The sequence below is a fragment of the Pristis pectinata genome, chromosome 1 (genome assembly GCF_009764475.1).
Source record: "Pristis pectinata isolate sPriPec2 chromosome 1, sPriPec2.1.pri, whole genome shotgun sequence".
Classification (NCBI taxonomy): domain Eukaryota; kingdom Metazoa; phylum Chordata; class Chondrichthyes; order Rhinopristiformes; family Pristidae; genus Pristis; species Pristis pectinata.
The window spans coordinates 28,920,520-28,939,587 of record NC_067405.1 but is presented as its reverse complement, the minus strand read 5'-3'; the positions used below and the strand labels follow the sequence as shown (position 1 = coordinate 28,939,587).

Genomic DNA, 19,068 nt, shown 5'->3' with positions numbered 1-19,068 from the left:
GTCTAATTGAGGCAGGGTAAGGATGGTAGAGTGAAGGAACCATGGTTGACAAGAGATGTAGAATATCTCATCAAGAGGAAGAAAGAAGCTTACCTAAGGTTTAGAAAGCAAGAATCAGACAGGGCTCTGGAGAGTTACAAGGTAGCCAAGAGGGAGCTTAAGAAGGGACTTAGGAGAGCTAGAAGGGGGCATGAGAAGGCCTTGGTGAGTAGGATTAAGGAAAACCCCAAGGCATTCTACACGTACGTATGTGAAGAATAGGAGGATGACTAGAGTGAGGGTAGGACCGATCTGGGATAAAAGAGGAAACATGTGCCTGGAGTTGGAAGAGGTATGGGAGGTCCTTAATGAATAGTTTGCTTTGGTATTCACCAGTGAGAGAGACCTTGATGTTTGTGAGGATGGCGTACGACAGGCTGATATGCTAGGGCATGTCAACGTGAGGAAAGAGGATGTGCTGGAACTTTTGGAAAACATTAGGATAGGTAAGTCACCAGGGCCAGACGGGACATATCCAAGGTTATTACAGGAAGCGAGGGAAGAGATTGTTGCACCTTTGGTGATGATCTTTGCGTCCTCACTGGCCACAGGAGTAGTGCCAGATGATTGGAGGGTGGCAAATGTTGTTCCTTTGCTCAAGAAAGGGAGTAGGGATAACCCTGGGAATTACAGACCAGTGAGTCTTACTTCAGTAGTGGGCAAATTACTGGAGAAGATTCTTAGAGACAGGATTTATGGGCATTTGGAGAAGCAAAGACTGATTAGGGACAGTCAACATGGCTTTGTGAGGGGCAGGTCATGCCTCACAAGTCTGATTGAATTCTTTGAGGATGTGACAAAGCACATTGATGAAGGTCGAGCAGTGGATGTGGTGTACATGGATTTTAGTAAGGCATTTCGTAAGGTTCCTCATGGAAGGCTCATTCAGAAAGTCCAAGGAAACTTGAAAGGGATCCAGGGACACTTGGCTGTGTGGGTTCAGAATTGGGTTGCCCATGGAAGACAGAGGGTGCTGGTAGATGGAGCACATTCTGACTGGAGGTCAGTGACGAGTGGTGTTCCGCAGGGATCTGTTCTGGGACACCTGCTCTTTGTGATGTTGAAGGGTGGGTTTGTAAGTTTGCAGATGACATGAAGGTCCATGGTGTTGTGGATAAGTGTAGAAGGTTGCTGTAGGTTACAACAGGACATTGATAGGATGCAGACCTGGGCTGAGAAGTGGCAGATGGTGTTCAACCTGGAAAAGTGTGAAGTGATACATTTTGGTAGATCGAATTTGAAGGCAGAATACAAGGCTAATGGCAGGACTCTTAGCAGAACAGAGGGATCTTGGGGTCCACATCCATAGATCCCTCAAAGTTGCCGCGCAGGTTGATAGGGTTGTTAAGGCGGCATATGATGTGTTGGACTTCATTAGTCAGGGTATTGAGTTCAAGAGCTGTGAGTTAGTGTTGCAAATCTCTAAAATTCGGGTTAGACCACACTTGGGAGTATTGTGTTCAGTTCTGGTCACCTCTTTATAGGAAGGATGTGGAAACTTTAGAGAGGGTGCAGAAGAGATTTACCAGGATGCTGCCTGGATTGGAGAGCATGTCTTATGAGGATAGGTTGAGTGAGCTAGGGCTTTTTTTTGGAGCAAAGGAGGATGAGAGGTGATTTGATAGAGGTGTACAAAACTATAAAAGGCATAGATCGAGTGGACAGTCAGAGACTTTTTCCCAGGGCGAAAATAGCTAACACAAGGGGGCATAATTTTAAGGTGATTGGAGGAAGGTATGGGGGGATGTCAGAGGTAAGTTTTTTTACACAGAGAGTGGTGGGTGCATGGAACGCACTGCCGGGAGATGTGGTGGAGGCAGATACATTAGGTACATTTAAGAGACTCTTAGATAGCCATATGAATGATAGAAAAATGAAGGGCTATGTGGGAGGGAAGGGTTAGATAGATCTTAGAGATGGATAAAATGTCGGCACAATATTGTGGGCCGAAGGGCCTGTACTGTGCTGTATTGTTCTATGTTCATGACTGTGTGGCTAGGCACAGCTCAAACACCATCTATAAATTTGCCAATAACACCGTTTGTTGGCAGACTCTCAGATGGCGATGAGGAGGCGTACAGGAGTGAGATAGATCAGCTGGTTGAGTGGTGTTGCAACAACAACCGCGCACTCAATGTCAGAAAGACCAAGGAATTGATTGTGGATTTCAGGAAGGGGAAGTTGGGAGAACACACAGTAGTCTTTATTGGGGGGGTCAGAGGTGGAAAGGTGAGCAGCTTCAAGTTCCTGGGAATCAATGTCTCAGAGGATCTATTTTGGGCCCAACACATTGATGCAACCATGAAGGAAGCATGCCAGCAGCTCTACTTCATTAGAAGAGATTTGGTATGTCACCAAAGACTCTTGCAAATTTCTATAGATGTATGGTGGAGAGCATTCTGACTGGTTGAATCACTGCCTGGTATGGAGGCTCCAATGTGCAGTATCAAAAGAGGCTGCAGAGGGTTGCAGACTCAGTCAGCTTCATCATGGGCACAACCTTCCCCGCCACTGAAGACATCTTCAAGAGATGGTGCATCCATCATTGAGGACTCTCACCACCCGGGACGTGCCCTCTTCATGTTACTACCATCAGGGAGGAGGTATAGAAGTCTGAAGACCCACACTCGATGTTTCAGGAACAGCTTCTTCCCCTCCGCCATCAGATTTCTGAATGGTCCATGAACAGCATCTCGTTATTCCTCTTTTGCACTGTTTATTTACTTTTGTAACTTATAGTAATTTTTATGTCTTGCACTGTACTGCTGCTGCAACACAACAATTTTCACGACATACGTCAGTGATTCTAAACCTGATTCTGATACAGTTACAGAGAAAGTGCAATGCAGGTAGACAATAAGGTGGGAGGCCAAACGAGGTGGATTGTGAGGTCAGGAGTCCATCTTATTGTACTAGGGGACTGTTTAATAGTCTTATAACAGTGGGATAGAAACGGTCCTTGAGCCTGGTGGTATGTGCTTTCAGGCTATTGTATCTTCTGCCCGATGGGAGGGGGCAGAAGAGAGAATGTCCAGGGTGGGTGGGATCTTTGATTATGTTGGCTGCTTTACTGAGGCAGCGAGAAGTATAGACAGAATCTTTGGAGGGGAGGCTGGTTTCCGTGATGTGCTGAGCTGTGTCCACAGCTGAGTTTCGTGCAGTCACGGGCAGAGCAGTTGCCATACCAAGCTGTGATGCATCCAGATAGGATGCTTTCTATGGTGCATGGATAAAAATCGATGAAGGTCAAAGGGGATATGTCAAATTTCTTTAGCCTCCTGAGGAAGTAGAGGCGCTGGTGAGCTTTAGACCCAGACAGGCTATTGGTGATGTTCACTCCTAGGAACTCGAATTTCTCAAGCCTCTCGACCTCAGTATCATTGATGTAACAAGAGAATGTGCACCGGCCTCCTTTCTGAAGTCAATGATCAGCTCTTTTGTTTTGCTGACACTGAGGAAAAGGTTGTTGTCATGAGACCATGTCACTAGGCTATCTCCTTCCTGTACTCCAACTCATCGTTGAGATTTGGCCCATTATGGTGGTATCATCTGCCAACTTTTAGATGGAGTTAGAGCAGAATCTGGCCACATCGTCGTGGGTATATGGCGAGTAGAGTAGGGGGCTGAGGACACAGCCTTGTGGGGCACTAGTCTTGAGAATAATCGTGGCGGAGGTGTGGCTGCCTATTTTTATTGATTGTGGTCTGTTGGTCAGGAAGTCAAGGATCCAGTTGCAAAGGGAGATGTTGAGTCCCCAGTCTAGGAATTTGGAGATGAGCTTGCTTGGAATTATAGTATTGAAGGTGGAACTATAGTCAATAAACAATGGTCTAACATAGGTGTCTTTACTGTCCAGGTGCTTGAGATGAGTGCATCTGCTGTGGACCTGTTATGGCAGTAGGCGAATTGCAGTGGGTCAAGGTTGTCTGGGATGTTGAAATTAATGTGTGCCATGACCAGCCCTTTGAAGCACTTCGCGACGGTGGATGTCAGAGCCACCAGAAGATAGTCTTTAGGGCATGTTACCTTGTTTTTCTTAGGTACCAGGATGATAGTGGTCTTCTTAAAGCAAGTGGGAACCTCAGATGAAAGCAGGGAGAGGTTAAAATGTCTCCAAATACCCCCGCCAGCTGATCTGCACAGGATCAAAGGACACAGCCACGGACATGACCCGGGCTGGATGCTTTCTGCAGGTTCACTCTCTGGAAGACTGATCTTACTTCTGCATAGTGACTGTGGGCTCAGGTGCATTGGAGGCTACTGGTGTGGGTAGTGACATTCCAATTCTCTTTCTCATTGGGAAGGGATGCACTGTTGTCGGCAATGCTGCCCAACTGAGATGTAGCCTGTTATAGCATGTAAGCCTTGCCACAACTGACAGCTGATCTGGGACATGAATTTGGACTGGTATTCTCCCTTAGGATCCCTGATAACTTTACAGAGGTCGTTTCTTGATTTCTTGTATAGGTCAGTGTCAGCTGATTTGAATGCCGCAGACCTGGACTTCAGTAGGGAGTGGATCTCCCGGTTCATCTATTTCCGGTTTGGGCACACGCGGATTGTCCTCTTTGATACACAGTCCTCAACGTGCTTGCTGATAAAGTCCATGATGGTGATGACATACTCATCTAGGCTGGCTGCTGAATCTTTGAACATGAACCAGTCTACCAACCAACTCAAAGCAGATGCATGGAAGCTCATCTATTTCCGCAGACCAGCACTGTACAACTTTCTGTACTAGATCCTCACATTTCAGCTTCTGTTTGTACACAGGAAGAAGGAGCAAAGCCTGGTGGTCTGGTTTACCAAAGTGTGGGCAGAGAGTGGCTCAGTAGGTGTCTTTGATGGTTGTGTAGCAATGGAAGGGCGTTTGGGACCCTGGTGGGACAGGAGACATGCTGGTAGTATTTTAGTAACAAACTCTTGAAGTTGGTCTGGTTAAAGTCACCTGCTATGAAGAAGAGGGCCTCAGGGTATCCCAGTTCAAGGCTGTTGATCACGGAGTATAGTTCATTGAGAGCAGGCTTCACCTCCACCTGGGATGGGATGTAGACTGTCATCAGGATAGCTGAAGTGAAGTCCTGTGGCATGTAGTATGGGCGGTACTTCACCATTAGATATTCCAAGTTGGCTGAACAGGAACTTGCCGGGGTTGTCACATGTGAGCAACACAAGGAGTTGATTAGGAAGCAGAGCCCTCTGCCTCTTACTTTGCCTAAGGATGTTTTATGGTCCATCTGGTGAATTGAGAAGCCCTCAGGTAGTATGGCACAGTCAGGTGAAGCAGGTGTAAGCCATGTTTTGGTGAGACATATCGCACAGCAGTCCCTCAGTTCTCTTTAATAGGTTAGTCTCGCTCTTAGTTCATCAACTTTGTTCTCAATGGACTAGACATTAGCTAGTAGTATGCTAGGGAGGGGGGAACTTGAACCAATGCTGTTTCAGTCTCACTTGCAGCCTAGCCCTCTTACCACACTTCCGAGGTAAGTGGCTACATTTGGTGAGTGGCTTCTTAAGGACAGACCTGGAAGACCTGGAGTGGATTTATCTGGACTGGAAGGTAAGTGATTTCCACTGGGCAGACCTGGAAGGGATTTAGCTGGCCTCTAAGGTAAGTTGTTCCCATACAGGTTAAGGAATGTGGTCAGACTGAATCAACGTACAATCCATGACAACCAGAAGCACCAACCTTTAAATGTCTAACCTTGCTCCGCATTAACCCTCCAAATTCTCTGTAAACAACCCCACAGTAATATCTAAGGAACAGTGAGGTAATTCTTGTAAACTTTGGACAATATTTATCTCCAAAGTAACATAATTAAAGTAATATCTTGTCATACATTTTATAATTATTTGTGGAGTTATTTGTAAATAAACTGTCTTTATTGTCTATAGTGAGACATTGACTACATTTCAAAAGCATTGCTGGTAGAGCACTTTTCAATAAACTGAGTATGTGAAGCACACGACTGATGCTCATCCGTCCCTTTTACTGCTTATTGGAAGACAGAAGCTGTTTATCAGTGCCGGTGATGGCTGATACCAGGAAGCTGATCCACCATTCCACGTGCCAGTGATGGCTGATGCTAGGAAGCTGATCCATGTCCCTCAGACCTGTGCCAGTGATGGGAAGCTGACCCACCACCACCCTTAGCCCTGTACCAGGGAAGGGAAGCTGACCCACCACGTCCCTCAGCCCTGCACCAATGATAGGAAGCAGACCCACGACTTCCCTCAGCCATATACCAGTGATGGGAAGCTGATCCACTGTCTCCCTAAGCCTGTACCAGTGATGGAGAATTGATCCATCTTCTTCAAACCTGTACCAGTGATGGGAAGCTGACCCACCACCTCACAGCCCTGTAACAGTGATGGGAAGCCGATCCACCACCTTCCCCTCCCCTTGGCCTGTACGAGTGATGGGAAGCTAAGCTGATTCACTAAAACCGCCTCTCTCAGACCTGTACCAGTGATGAGGAGCTAACCTGACCCATTTCCCTCCACAGCACCACCATGCTGTAGCAGTGATGGGACACTAAGCTGACCCACCACCACCACCCTGTACCAGTGATGGGACGCTAACCTGAGCCCCCCACCACCGCCCTGTACCAGTGATGGGACGCTAACCTGACCCCCCCACCACTGCCCTGTACCAGTGATGGGACGCTGACCTGACCTCCCACCGCCTTGTACCAGTGATGGGACGCTAACCTGACCCACCACCACCGCCCTGTACCAGTGATGGGACGCTGACCTGACCCCCCCACCACCACCCTGTACCAGTGATGGGACGCTGACCTGACCCACCACCACCGCCCTGTACCAGTGATGGGACGCTGACCTGACCCACCACCACCGCCCTGTACCAGTGATGGGACGCTGACCTGACCCCCCACCACCCTGTACCAGTAATGGGACGCTGACCTGACCTGACCCACCACCACCGCCCTGTACCAGTGATGGGATGCTGACCTGACCCCCCCCACCACCCTGTACCAGTGATGGGACGCTGACCTGACCCCCCCCCCCCACCCTGTACCAGTGATGGGACGCTGACCTGACCCACCACCACCGCCCTGTACCAGTGATGGGACGCTGACCTGACCCCCCACCGCCCTGTACCAGTGATGGGACGCTGACCTGACCCACCACCACCGCCCTGTACCAGTGATGGGACGCTGACCTGACCCCCCCCCCACCACCCTGTACCAGTGATGGGACGCTGACCTGACCCACCACCACCGCCCTGTACCAGTGATGGGACGCTGACCTGACCCACCACCACCGCCCTGTACCAGTGATGGGACGCTGACCTGACCCCCCCCCCCCCCCCCACCACCCTGTACCAGTGATGGGACGCTGACCTGACCCACCACCACCGCCCTGTACCAGTGATGGGACGCTGACCTGACCCACCACCACCGCCCTGTACCAGTGATGGGACGCTGACCTGACCCCCCCCCCCACCACCCTGTACCAGTGATGGGATGCTGACCTGACCCACCACCACCGCCCTGTACCAGTGATGGGACGCTGACCTGACCACACGCCCCACCACCGCCCTGTACCAGTGATGGGACGCTGACCTGACCCCCCCCCCCCCACCCTGTACCAGTGATGGGACGCTGACCTGACCCACCACCACCGCCCTGTACCAGTGATGGGACGCTAACCTGACCCCCCACCGCCCTGTACCAGTGATGGGACGCTGACCTGACCCCACCCCCACCCCACCACCCTGTACCAGTGATGGGACGCTGACCTGACCCCACCCCCCACCACCCCACCAACCTACCACACTACCACCCCACCACCCTGTACCAGTGATGGGACGCTGACCTGACCCCACCCCACCACCCTGTACCAGTGATGGGACGCTGACCTGACCCCCCCCCACCACCCCACCACCCTACCACACTGTACCAGTGATGGGACGCTGACCTGACCCCACACCAGTTGACGGTTGGAAGCGGCTCCACTACCCACAAGACACCGCGGACAAACAAACCGACAGATCGCAAGATGGCGGCGGACAGCGACGTAAGGCTTTCTGTTTTCTGGTAAAACACTGTTTGTGATTGAAATGTCCGGCTTACAGAGGGTCCATGTTCGCTCACGCCTCTTCATCTTTCTCTCTTTCCTACTGACAGCCGGAGTCGGATGTGTTTGAAATCACGGACTTTACGACTGCTTCGGAATGGGAGAGGTAGGAGCCGGCGTGGGGCGACGGTTGGCGGCTCCCACCCCCCGTTCCCTGCCCGGGAACTCGCGAGTTGGGGACCCTCGGCTGACACGCGCTCCCGCTCGGGACCCCTGGCCGACGCGCGCTCCCGGCCCCCGGGACCCCGTGAGGTGGGACCTCCGCCCAATGCGCGCCGCCGGCTCCCGTCCGGGCTCCAGATTCGAGACCTCCTGCCCCCTAATCTCTTGCGCCGGGGGTCGTCGATGCACACTATTGCTCTTCATGTTGATATATGCATAATGTTTTGACTCCTGCGAGAAACACACACACAATTGCACATTGATTTGTCTTGCTGACCAGCTGGCTTAACTGTATGTCGAGGTCCACTTCAGTTTCGTGGATTTGTGAACCAGTTTAGACTTCTCGGGACTAATAATCAATAATTTTTTTCAAATGTTATTTTCTGTTATTCTAGCAATCTTAAAGGTGCTTCTTATTTGTTTAAAGCTAACAGATCTACTCCCTTTTGAAGTCATTTCAGCATTTCACAATTTGTTGCATTTAGTAATTGTGCTTTGGCCACAAACTTCTCTTTGTAGTTTCCAAAGTAGTACTCATGATACATTTCCAAATTAAATATCTGCTACTTACTATTAGAAGCCAAAATGGCATTTCTGTTGTAATGTGTTTTTAGAAGTTCTTGGGTGCTGGTATCTGGGAAAAAAAGATTCCTGTGTCCAATTAGAAGATGCTTACAAATCAAAATAACATTAGGAAGTACAATAATTTTCAGATTTTTGTAAATTATTTTAATTCTGAAAACTACAGAGTATTCCAGATTGAAAGATTTTGCTTCTTGTGATTGATATTCAAGTTTGAAGAAAGAAAAATCAATTAAGGTTTTGCATCATGTTTTAAAAATGATGAACAATAAACTTTTGTACTCAGTTATAGTGAGACTTACAAAAAGCATGTTTTTGAATAACCCAGTGCAAAGAAAAGAGATTCTTGGTATCTGGTCTTTGAATCCTTGATAGCTTTCAATGAATGTTGATTTCATCTTAGTTTTTCCATCTTTAGCGGTCAGAATTCATTTAATAATGTCCAATGACTTAACGAAAGCTCTGAGATTTTTTGTATTTTTCCACTTTTTTTTCTTACAAACGTTAATGCCAATGAACACAATGAATTAAAGCGGGTATGACTTAGTAATTTATGCATATTTACTTGTTGCATTTTGACAGGTAACTTTATAAAAAGTTTTTACTGGTACACTATTGTTGAGAAATTGTCCGGACCACAACCTATTTTTGTGCAATCCTGAAAATGGAGGGCATTGTGATTATGCAGCAGTTGAATTACTGGACTAGTAATTCAGAGAACTGGGTTAACAATTTGGAGGTCTGCATTCAAACTGCAACATGGAATCTAAATTAAAGTGAACAATATGTAATTATTTTAAAAAAAGTCATGATGACCACAAAAGTAACCAATAGCCATTAAAACCCCGTCTGGTTCACTGATGTCCACAATGGAGTTATATTCAGCCATCCTTACTTCGTCTGGCCAATACGTGACTCCAGATCCTAGAAAGGTGTGAGAATAACAGAGTTGTTGTGATGGGGGATTTTAATTTCCCAAACATCAATTGGCATCTCCAGACAGTGAGGGGTTTAGATGGGGTGGAGTTTGTTAGGTGTGTTCAGGAAGGGTTCTTGACACAGTATATAGGTAGACCTACAAGAGGAGAGGCTGTGCTTGATTTAATATTGGGTAATGAACCTGGTCAGGTGTCAGATCTCTTAGTGGGTGAACATTTTGGTGATAGTGATCTTAACTCTATCTCCTTTATGTTAGCACTGGAGAGGGATAGGAACAGACAGGCTAGAAAGGTGTTTACTTGGAGTAAAGGGAATTATGAGGCTCTCAGGCAGGAAATTGGAAGATTAAATTGGGAACAGATGTTCTCTGGGAAAAGTACAGAAGATATGTGGCAAATATTCAGGGGATATTTGTGTGGAGCTCTGCACAGACATGTTCCGATGAGAAGGGAGTCATGATAGGATACAGGAACCGTGTACGAAGGCTATAATAAATCTAGTCAAAAGGAAAAGAAAAGCATACAACAGGTACAGAGAGCTAGGTAATGTTAGAGATCTGGAGGAGTACAAGGCTAAAAGGAAGGAACTTAAGAAAGAGATTAGGAGAGCCCGAAGGGGACATGAGAAGGCCTTGGCGGGCAGGATTAAGGAAAACCCCAAGGCGTTCTACAAGTATGTGAAGAGTAAGAGGATGAAATGCGAAAGGATAGGGCCTATCAAGTGCAGCAGTGGGAAAGTGTGTATGGATCTGGAAGAAATAGCGGAGGTACTTAATGAATACTTTACGTCAGTATTCACCACGGAAAAAGATCTGGGGGATTGTAGTGGGGACTTGCAGCGGCCTGAAAAGCTTGAGCATGTAGATATTAGAAAAGAGGTGGTGCTGAAACTTTTGGAAAGCATCAAGTTAGATAAGTCACCGGGACCGGATGAGATGTACCCCAGGTTGCTGTGGGAGGCAAGGGAGGAGATTGCAGAGCCTCTGACGATGATCTTTGTGTCGTCCATGGAGACGGGAGAGGTTCCAGAAGATTGGAGGGTTGCAGATGTTGTTCCCTTATTCAAGAAGGGGAGTAGGGATAGCCCAGGAAATTATAGACCGGTGAGTCTTACCTCAGTGGTTGGTAAGCTGATGGAGAAGATCCTGAGAGGCAGGATTTATGAACATTTGGAGAGGTATAATATGATTAGGAATAGTCAGCATGGCTTTGTTAAGGGCAGGTCCTGCCTTACGAGCCTGATTGAATTTTTTGAGGATGTGACTAAGCACATCGATGAAGGGAGAACAGTAGATGTAGTGTATATGGATTTCAGCAAGTCATTTGATAAAGTACCCCATGTGAGGCTTATGGAGAAGGTGAGGAGACATGGGATCCAAGGGGACATTGCAGTGTGGATCCAGAACTGGCTGGCGCACAGAAGGCAAAGAGTGGTTGTTGAAGGGTCGTATTCTGAGTGGAGGTCGGTGACCAGTGGTGTACCTCAGGGATCTGTACTGGGACCCTTACTATTTGTGATTTTTATAAACGACCTGGATGAGGAAGTGGAGGGGTGGGTTAGTAAGTTTGCAGATGACATGAAGGTTGGGGGTGTTGTGGATAGTTTGGAGGGCTGTCAGGGGTTACAGAGGGACATAGGATGCAGAGTTGGGCTGAGAAGTGGCAGATGTAGTTCAACCCAGATAAGTGTGAAGTGGTTCATTTTGGTAGGTCACAAGATCACAGGACAAGGGAGCAGAAGTAGGCCATTCGGCCCATCGAGTCTGCTCCAAAGAAAAGGAAAAGAGAAAAAGAAATGAGAAATTGGTGGGGGGGGGGGGGAAACCAAAAAAAAAAACCCAACCCCAGTTTCCGGCCTTATCCCTTGATACCCCGACTAGTTAGATATCCATCTGTCTCTTCCTTAAATGCCTCCAATGAGCTGGCCTCCACTGCTGTATGTGGCAAGGAATTCCACAAATTCACCACCCTCTGGCTAAAGAAATTTCTCCTTATCTCTGTTTTAAACCTGTACCCTCTAATTCTAAGATTGTGCCCTCTGGTCCTCGATTCACGCACCAAGGGAAACAGCTTGACCACATCTACTCTGTCCAGTCCTTTCAACATTTTAAATGTCTCTATGAGGTCCCCTCTCATTCTTCTGTACTCCAGTGAGTACAGTCCAAGAGCTGACAAACGCTCATCATACGTAAGCCCTTTCATTCCGGGAATCATCCTCGTAAATCTCCTCTGAATCCTCTCCAACATCAGCACATCTTTCCTAAGGTGGCCCAAAACTGTGCACAGTATTCCAAATGAGGCCTCACTAGTGCCCCGTAGAGCCTCATCAACGCTTCCTTACTGTTATACACTATACCTCTAGAAATGAATGCCAACATATCATTCGCTTTTTTTTACCACTGATCCGACCTGGTGGTTAACCTTTAAGGTATCCTGCACGAGTACCCCCAAGTCCCTTTGTACTTCTGTACTTTGAATTTTCTCTCCTTCTAGATAATAATCTGCCCGTTTATTTCTGTTTCCAAAGTGTACAACTGCACATTTCTCAACATTGAATCTCATCTGCCATTTCCTTGTCCATTTTCTCCTACACTATCTAGGTCTCTCTGCAACCTTCCTGTCTCCTCAATACTCCCTACTCCTCCACCTATCTTGGTGTCATCCGCAAACTTAGCACAAAACCATTTACTCCATCATCCAAATCGTTAATGTACAAGGTAAAAAGAAGCGGCCCCAACACCGACCCCTGTGGAACACCACTAGTAACCAGTAGCCAACCAGAACAAGATCCTTTTATTCCCACGCTTTGCTTCCTGCCAACCAGCCACTGCTCCACCCATTCTGTTATCCTACCTGTAATTCCATGACCTCTCACCTTATTAATCAGTCTCTTATGCGGCACCTTGTCGAAGGCCTTTTGAAAGTCTAAATACACAATATCTACCACCTCTCCCTTATCCACCCTACCTGTGATTTCTTCAAAAAACTCCAATAGGTTGGTCAGGCAGGATCTTCCCTTCACAAAATCATGTTGGCTAGGACCTATCTTGCCTTGCACCTCTAGGTATTCCATAAGCCCATCCTTGAGGATCAATTCCAATAACTTTCCCACCACTGACGTCAGACTAATAGGTCTGTAATTTCCTTTATGCTGCCTCCCACCTTTCTTATACAGCAGAACTATATTTGCGACCCTCTAGTCCTCCGGAACAATGCCAGAGTCTATCGATTCCTGGAAAATTAGCACCAATGCCTCCGCTATCTCTGAAGCCACCTCCTTCAGAACCTGGGGATGCACCTCCTCTGGTCCGGGAGACTTATCAGTCTCTAGCCCATTTAGTTTTCCTAGCACCTTCTCTCTAGTAATCTTAACTGAACTCAGTTCCATTCCGTGAGACCCCTGACTGACTGGTATATTGCTGATGTCCTCCACAGTGAAGACCGATGTAAAATACTCATTTAGTTCTTCTGCCATCTCTTTATCATCCATTATAATCTCTCCCGCAGTCATCGATTGGTCCTATATCAACCCGTGTCTGTCTTTTACTCCTTATATATTTAAAAAAACTCTTAGTATCCTTGCGAATGTTATCTGCCAACTTCCTTTCATAATTAATCTTTTCTTTCCTAGCAACCTTCTTAGTTTCTTTCTGCAGGTTTTTAAAAGTTTCCCAGTCTTCTGTTTTCCCACTAATTTTTGCTTCCTTGTATGCCCTCCCTTTTGCTTTTATTGTAGCCTTCACCTCTCTCGTTATCCACATTTGTGCCTTTTTTCCATTCAAAACCTTTTTTCTTGGAATATATTGTTGGCGGAATATAGTATTAATGGTAAGACTCTTGGCAGTGTGGAGGATCAGAGGGATCTTGGGGTCCGAGTCCATAGGACGCTCAAAGCGGCTGCGCAGGTTGACTCTGTGGTTAAGAAGGCATATGGTGTATTGCCTTCATCAATCGGGGAATTGAATTTAGGAGCCGTGAGGCATTGTTGCAGCTGTATAGGTCCCTGGTCAGACCCCACTTGGAGTATTGTGCTCAGTTCTGGTCGCCTCACTACAGGAAAGATGTGGAAGCCATAGAGAGGGTGCAGAGGAGATTTACAAGGATGCTGCCTGGAATGCGGAGCATGCCTTATGAAAGCAGGTTGAGGGAACTCGTCCTTTTCTCCTTGGAGAGACGGAGGATGAGGGGGGACCTGATTGAGGTGTATAAGATGATGTGAAGTATTGATAGGGTAGATAGTCAGAGGCTTTTCCCCAGGGCTGAATTGTTGGCCACAAGAGGACATAGGTTTAAGGTGCTGGGGAGTAGATATAGAGGAGATGTCGGGGTAAGTTTTTTACTCAGAGAGTGGTGAGTGCGTGGAATGGGCTGCCGGAAACGGTGGTGGAGGCTGATACGATAGGGTCTTTCAAGAGACTGTTAGGTAGGTACATGGAGCTGAGTAAAATAGAGGGCTGTGGGTAAGCCTAGTAATTTCTAGGGTAGGGACATGTTCGGCACAGCTTTGTGGGCCGAAGGGCCTGAATTGTGCTGTAATTGTTCTATGTTCTATGTAGACCCACCGGAGTGGTTGATTCTTGGAGCCACTCAGTGATACTATAACTACCACTTGAAACAAAGGAAGAATGAAACAGTTAACATGGTTATCGACCCCAGACACTGAATTTGGACATGGCACAGTTAATCTTGCAAAATCCTTGTGAACACTTGGGAACCAGTGTACAAATTGGAAGAACTGTCCTGTCAACTGGTAAAGCAACAGTCTGACATGGTCTTCCTCTCAGAATTATATGTTATCGACAATAGGCCTGACTCCTCCATCATAATGCTTGAGTATACCCTGTCCTATTGGCATGGCAAAGGGGGCGGCATAATTATATACATATGGGAGGGAGTAACTCTGGGAGTCCTTAGCATGAAGTCTAACACAATTAGGTGAAATATGGCCACGAAAACTTACTGATTACCACCTGCTGTCCTTCCTCAGCTGATGAATCAGTCCTCGTCCATATTGAGTAATACTTGGAAGAAGCATTGAAAGTAGCAGGAACACAGAATGTACTCTGGGTGGGAGCCTAATTTGAGATTTTCCAGGATTAACGGGCTGCAGGCCTCATTGTAGCTTTAGTCCAACATGTATCAAAGAGCTGAATTCCAGAGATGGTTTGAGCGTTCACATCAAGGTCACATTTGATAGTGTGGCTTCAATAAGGCTCAGTAAATCTGATCTTTTTTAACTTCAATGGGAAACCATCCAGATTGGAATCAAAAGTTGCCTAAGCAGCCAGGCAAAGGCTTATAAGTGGTGCATAAGTGCTGGACTGAGACCCTCTCCAACAAGAGAGTTTAACTACCTGCCCTTGATATTCAATGGTCTTACTGCTGCTGAATCACCCTCAATGAATATGCTGTGGTGTCACCATTGATTGGAAATTCAACTGGACCAGCCATGCAAATGCTTGCCTACAAAAGCATTTCAAAGGCTAGGTATTCACCTCCTTACACCCCAAAGCCTTTATGGCATTTACAAAAGATAAGTTAGTACTGTGATTGGATACTGTTCACTTGTCCAGATGAGTACAACTAAATTAAAGAATCTCAACACCATCCAAGACAAAGAAGCCTATTTGTTTTGGGTAGTGGATAAAGTAGCAATCATTTATTCCCACTGGCACCCAGTGGCTTCAATGTGCAGCATCTCCAGTTTCTTGCCCAGGATACTCTGAGTGCATCTCCTAAAGCTGCAATGCCTACACTAGGAAGAATAAGGACTTCAGGTGCATGCTGTTTTCCTTGAAATTTTACACATCCTGATTAGGAAATAGTGCCATTCCTTCATCATCACTGGTTCTGAATCCTGGAACTCCCTCCTCAATAGCATTTTGGGAATATCTTCACCAGAAGGACTGAAGTAGTTCAATAAAGCGGTTCCTTGTGTTCTCCAGGGCGGTTAGAGATTAAGGCCAGGGCTGGCCTTGCCAGAGATGCTGAGATCTCAAAAAATTTATTAAAAAAACATTCAGATTGATTAAAAATTAAATTAAATGTCTAAAACAAAAACTTTTACAAAAAATTGAATCTTGTGAAGCCCTTTAATCCTTGTACTTAGAACACTAGTAAATGCTGCTAATTTTAAAAAAAATATTTCTAGCCTGGTATCTATAAAAATGTGCATAATGTGAGGCGGCATGGTGAATTATGCGTAATTATAAATTGTCCATCATAATTTTGTTGAAGCTTTACGGAATTGGTTTATTATTGTCACTTGGACTGAGGTACAGTGAAAAACTTGCATACTGTTCATACAGATCAATTCATTACACAGTGCATTGAGGTAGTACAAGGTAAAGCTATACAGAATGCAGAGTAAAGTGTCAAAACTACAGAGAAAGTGCAGTGCAGGTAGACAATAAGGTGCAAGGTCATAATGAGGTAGATCATGAGGTCAAGAGTCCATCTTATTGTACTAGAGAACCATTCAATAGTTTTATAGCAGTGGGATAGAAGCTGTCCTTGAACCTGGTGGTACGTGCTTTCAGGCCTAATGGGAGAGGGGAGAAGAGGGTATGTCCTGGGTGGGTGGGCTCTTTGATAATGTTGGCTGCTTTACTGAGGCAGCGAAAAGTATAGACAGAGTACATGGAGGGGAGGCTGGTTTCCATGATGTGCTGAGCTGTGTCCACGACTCCCTGCAGTTTCTTGGGGTCCAGGGCAGAACAGTTGCCATCCCAAGCTGTGATGCATCCAGATTGGATATTTTCTGTGGTGCATCGATAGAAGTTGGTGAGTTTCAAGGGAGACATGCCAAATTTCTTTAGCTTCTTGAAGTAGAGGTGCTGGTGAGCTTTCTTGGCCGTGGCGTCTACGTGGTTGACATATATAATTGTTTTATTAGAGGATCGGTAGCAGTTCATAGAATCATATAATTTTACAATGCAGGAAGAGGCTACTCTATTCATCATGTCTATGCCAATAAAAAAAGTTACTTTGGATATTTTAAATTTATCTCTTATTCCTCACTTTCTTATCTTTAGATTTGTGTCAAAAATTGAAGAAGTGCTGAATGATTGGAAACTGATTGGAAGTACCACAAGCAAACCTTTGGAAAAGGTCTTTTTAATTAATCTTTTTAATTAAGTAGCGTGCAAAATTTGTGAAGAAATTGTATTAATGATAAATGAAAATGAATTAGATTAATGGCAATGAGAGTTCTTTTTAAATGTGTTTGCTCCACAAATATATTGAGTTTATTTATATCTGGCTATAAAATAAACGTGTGAAGCATTTCACCATGAGTAATGCAGAGAGAAAGAATGTTTCAGCATTGGAATAATTGTCATTTCTCTATGGTACTTTCCAGTGGGTAATAATTTCAACCCATGGTATTTATAGTTATTGGCAGAATCTATTGTAAACTTTTAAACTCAATTATAGTGCTTTTGTGTATTAAATTATTGTTCTGTACAGCTAGCTATATTATTGTACCTTGTGAATTTATAGGGTGAATTAACCTCTGGAGTGTGGGAGGAGAAGTCTGATGAGATTTCTTTCGCAGATTATAAATTCAGTATAACGCATCATTACCTCAAACAAGAAACTTCAACCGATAAAGACATAAAAGAAGCGTGTGAAGAAGGTATGACTAGTTACCCTTGCTGGCTGTTTGCATTTATACAGTCATTGATGGGGAATCGGAAGTACTTGAGCTCTTTAATTAATTGGAATAAATTTTATCCACTTTGAATAATTTTGTGGAAGTAGAACCTTTAGGTTCCAAATCTACTCTCAAAACTTTCATGGGGTGTGGATTTTGTAAATTGGTTTCCTTCTCCATTTTGTTCATTTTAAGCACCACTGTTTATGATTCTATAAAGAATTTAGTTTCTTCCACAGAAGCATTCTGTTTTATGTTTTTCTTTTGGGGGAAAAATCTATTTTGTAAATTGCAATTTTATTTTAATAGATGTTCTTCCTGAAGCAATGCAGGATTTGCTATCCATGAACAATGATTTTCCACCCAGAGCTCACTGCCTCGTCAGATGGTAGGCATGTTCTTGAAGCTATTTATTGTAGTTAGACAATTGACAATTTTATATGAAGCTGATACTATACATGATTTAGAAGTTGTGTCTCTGGTGAGTAATCAGCAAGGTCTTGTATCAAAGTGCATGTAGGACTTGCATCCATATGTAAATAAGCAGAGCTGTGATGCAGTATCAATGCCTCAGAGACATCCCAATTTGCTGCCAAAATTTTTCTAGGAAATGACTAAACTTAGGAATGTGGAAGGTTTTTTAAAATTATTTTTAAAGGAGCAGGAAAGACTAAAAGATATGTGTTCAGTGCAAAATATTCCTTGTCTCCAATTTTAAGGAATATTGGTCTTTCCTATATGCTGTAATTATCATGAGCTCAGTTGTTACTCAAGTCTATGGAGTGATGTCCAGACTAATACTAATGTTTTTCCTTTGGAATACCTCCGGAGTGAAGTGAATGAAACTGGTTTTGTTACTCTAGAAGCTTGAGAGCACAAAGAGAACTTCCCAAAACGGGAAAGTGGCAAAATTCTGAATGGATAAACTATGCTGTTCAGTGATTTATACTTCCAATAAAGAAACTGGGAATTTTAATTGCACCTTACCCTTGTTTAAATAATGTGTTTCATCCTATGAATTGAATTGATTTTGTGAATTTAGATGTAAAGATTTCTGAGATAGATTTATAGAAACTACATATACAAAGTTTATTGACTTCACATGTGGGTTTTAAAATATCCAATTGTAGATCAGTTCTGATCATTTTGATATTTCAAAATCATGCTTGTAGTCTCATACTCCAGACTCCCTGTATGCACACCATTCACTGAACTTATTTCCTATCTTCTTGATCCAGCAAGTTAAGGTTTGTGAGAGTGGTTTTAGAAATTACATGGATGGATTGTATGAAACTGGATTGTATTCCTTTGAATTCTGATAATTGGAGGGTGGTCAAATCATGTTTTGAAACAAAAAATGATTAGATAGGGTCAATAAAATTTTTCATTCGTTGGGTAGAAGAAGAATAGAAAGTAAAGGGTGAAGGTATAAAAATATTAAAAGCAATGCCATTCACGAGTGAAATCAGGACACAATTCACTCAAAAGGTAGGAAAAATATGGAACTCTCTCCCTAAAAAAAGTTTCAAGACGTATCTTGCTGACCCAATCCCTTTGACTACAACTGCCTCTTCTGGTTTTCCCACGATTCTG

At 45.0% G+C, this 19,068-nt stretch overlaps 1 protein-coding gene across 3 annotated transcripts in view; it reads left to right on the top strand.

Annotated features, from left to right (window-relative positions):
• The first annotated feature begins 8,048 nt into the window (after window positions 1-8,048).
• The window catches only part of rab3gap1 (RAB3 GTPase activating protein subunit 1), a 57,006-nt gene continuing 45,986 nt past the window's right edge, over window positions 8,049-19,068 (top strand). For all 3 annotated transcript variants that reach the window (XM_052028515.1, XM_052028523.1, XM_052028506.1), the window contains exons 1-5: window positions 8,049-8,079; window positions 8,190-8,245; window positions 16,856-16,931; window positions 17,322-17,457; window positions 17,785-17,863. In XM_052028515.1, the coding sequence (XP_051884475.1) occupies window positions 8,062-8,079; window positions 8,190-8,245; window positions 16,856-16,931; window positions 17,322-17,457; window positions 17,785-17,863 (365 nt within the window). In that variant the 5' untranslated portion in view covers window positions 8,049-8,061. The remainder of the gene's footprint in view (window positions 8,080-8,189; window positions 8,246-16,855; window positions 16,932-17,321; window positions 17,458-17,784; window positions 17,864-19,068) is intronic.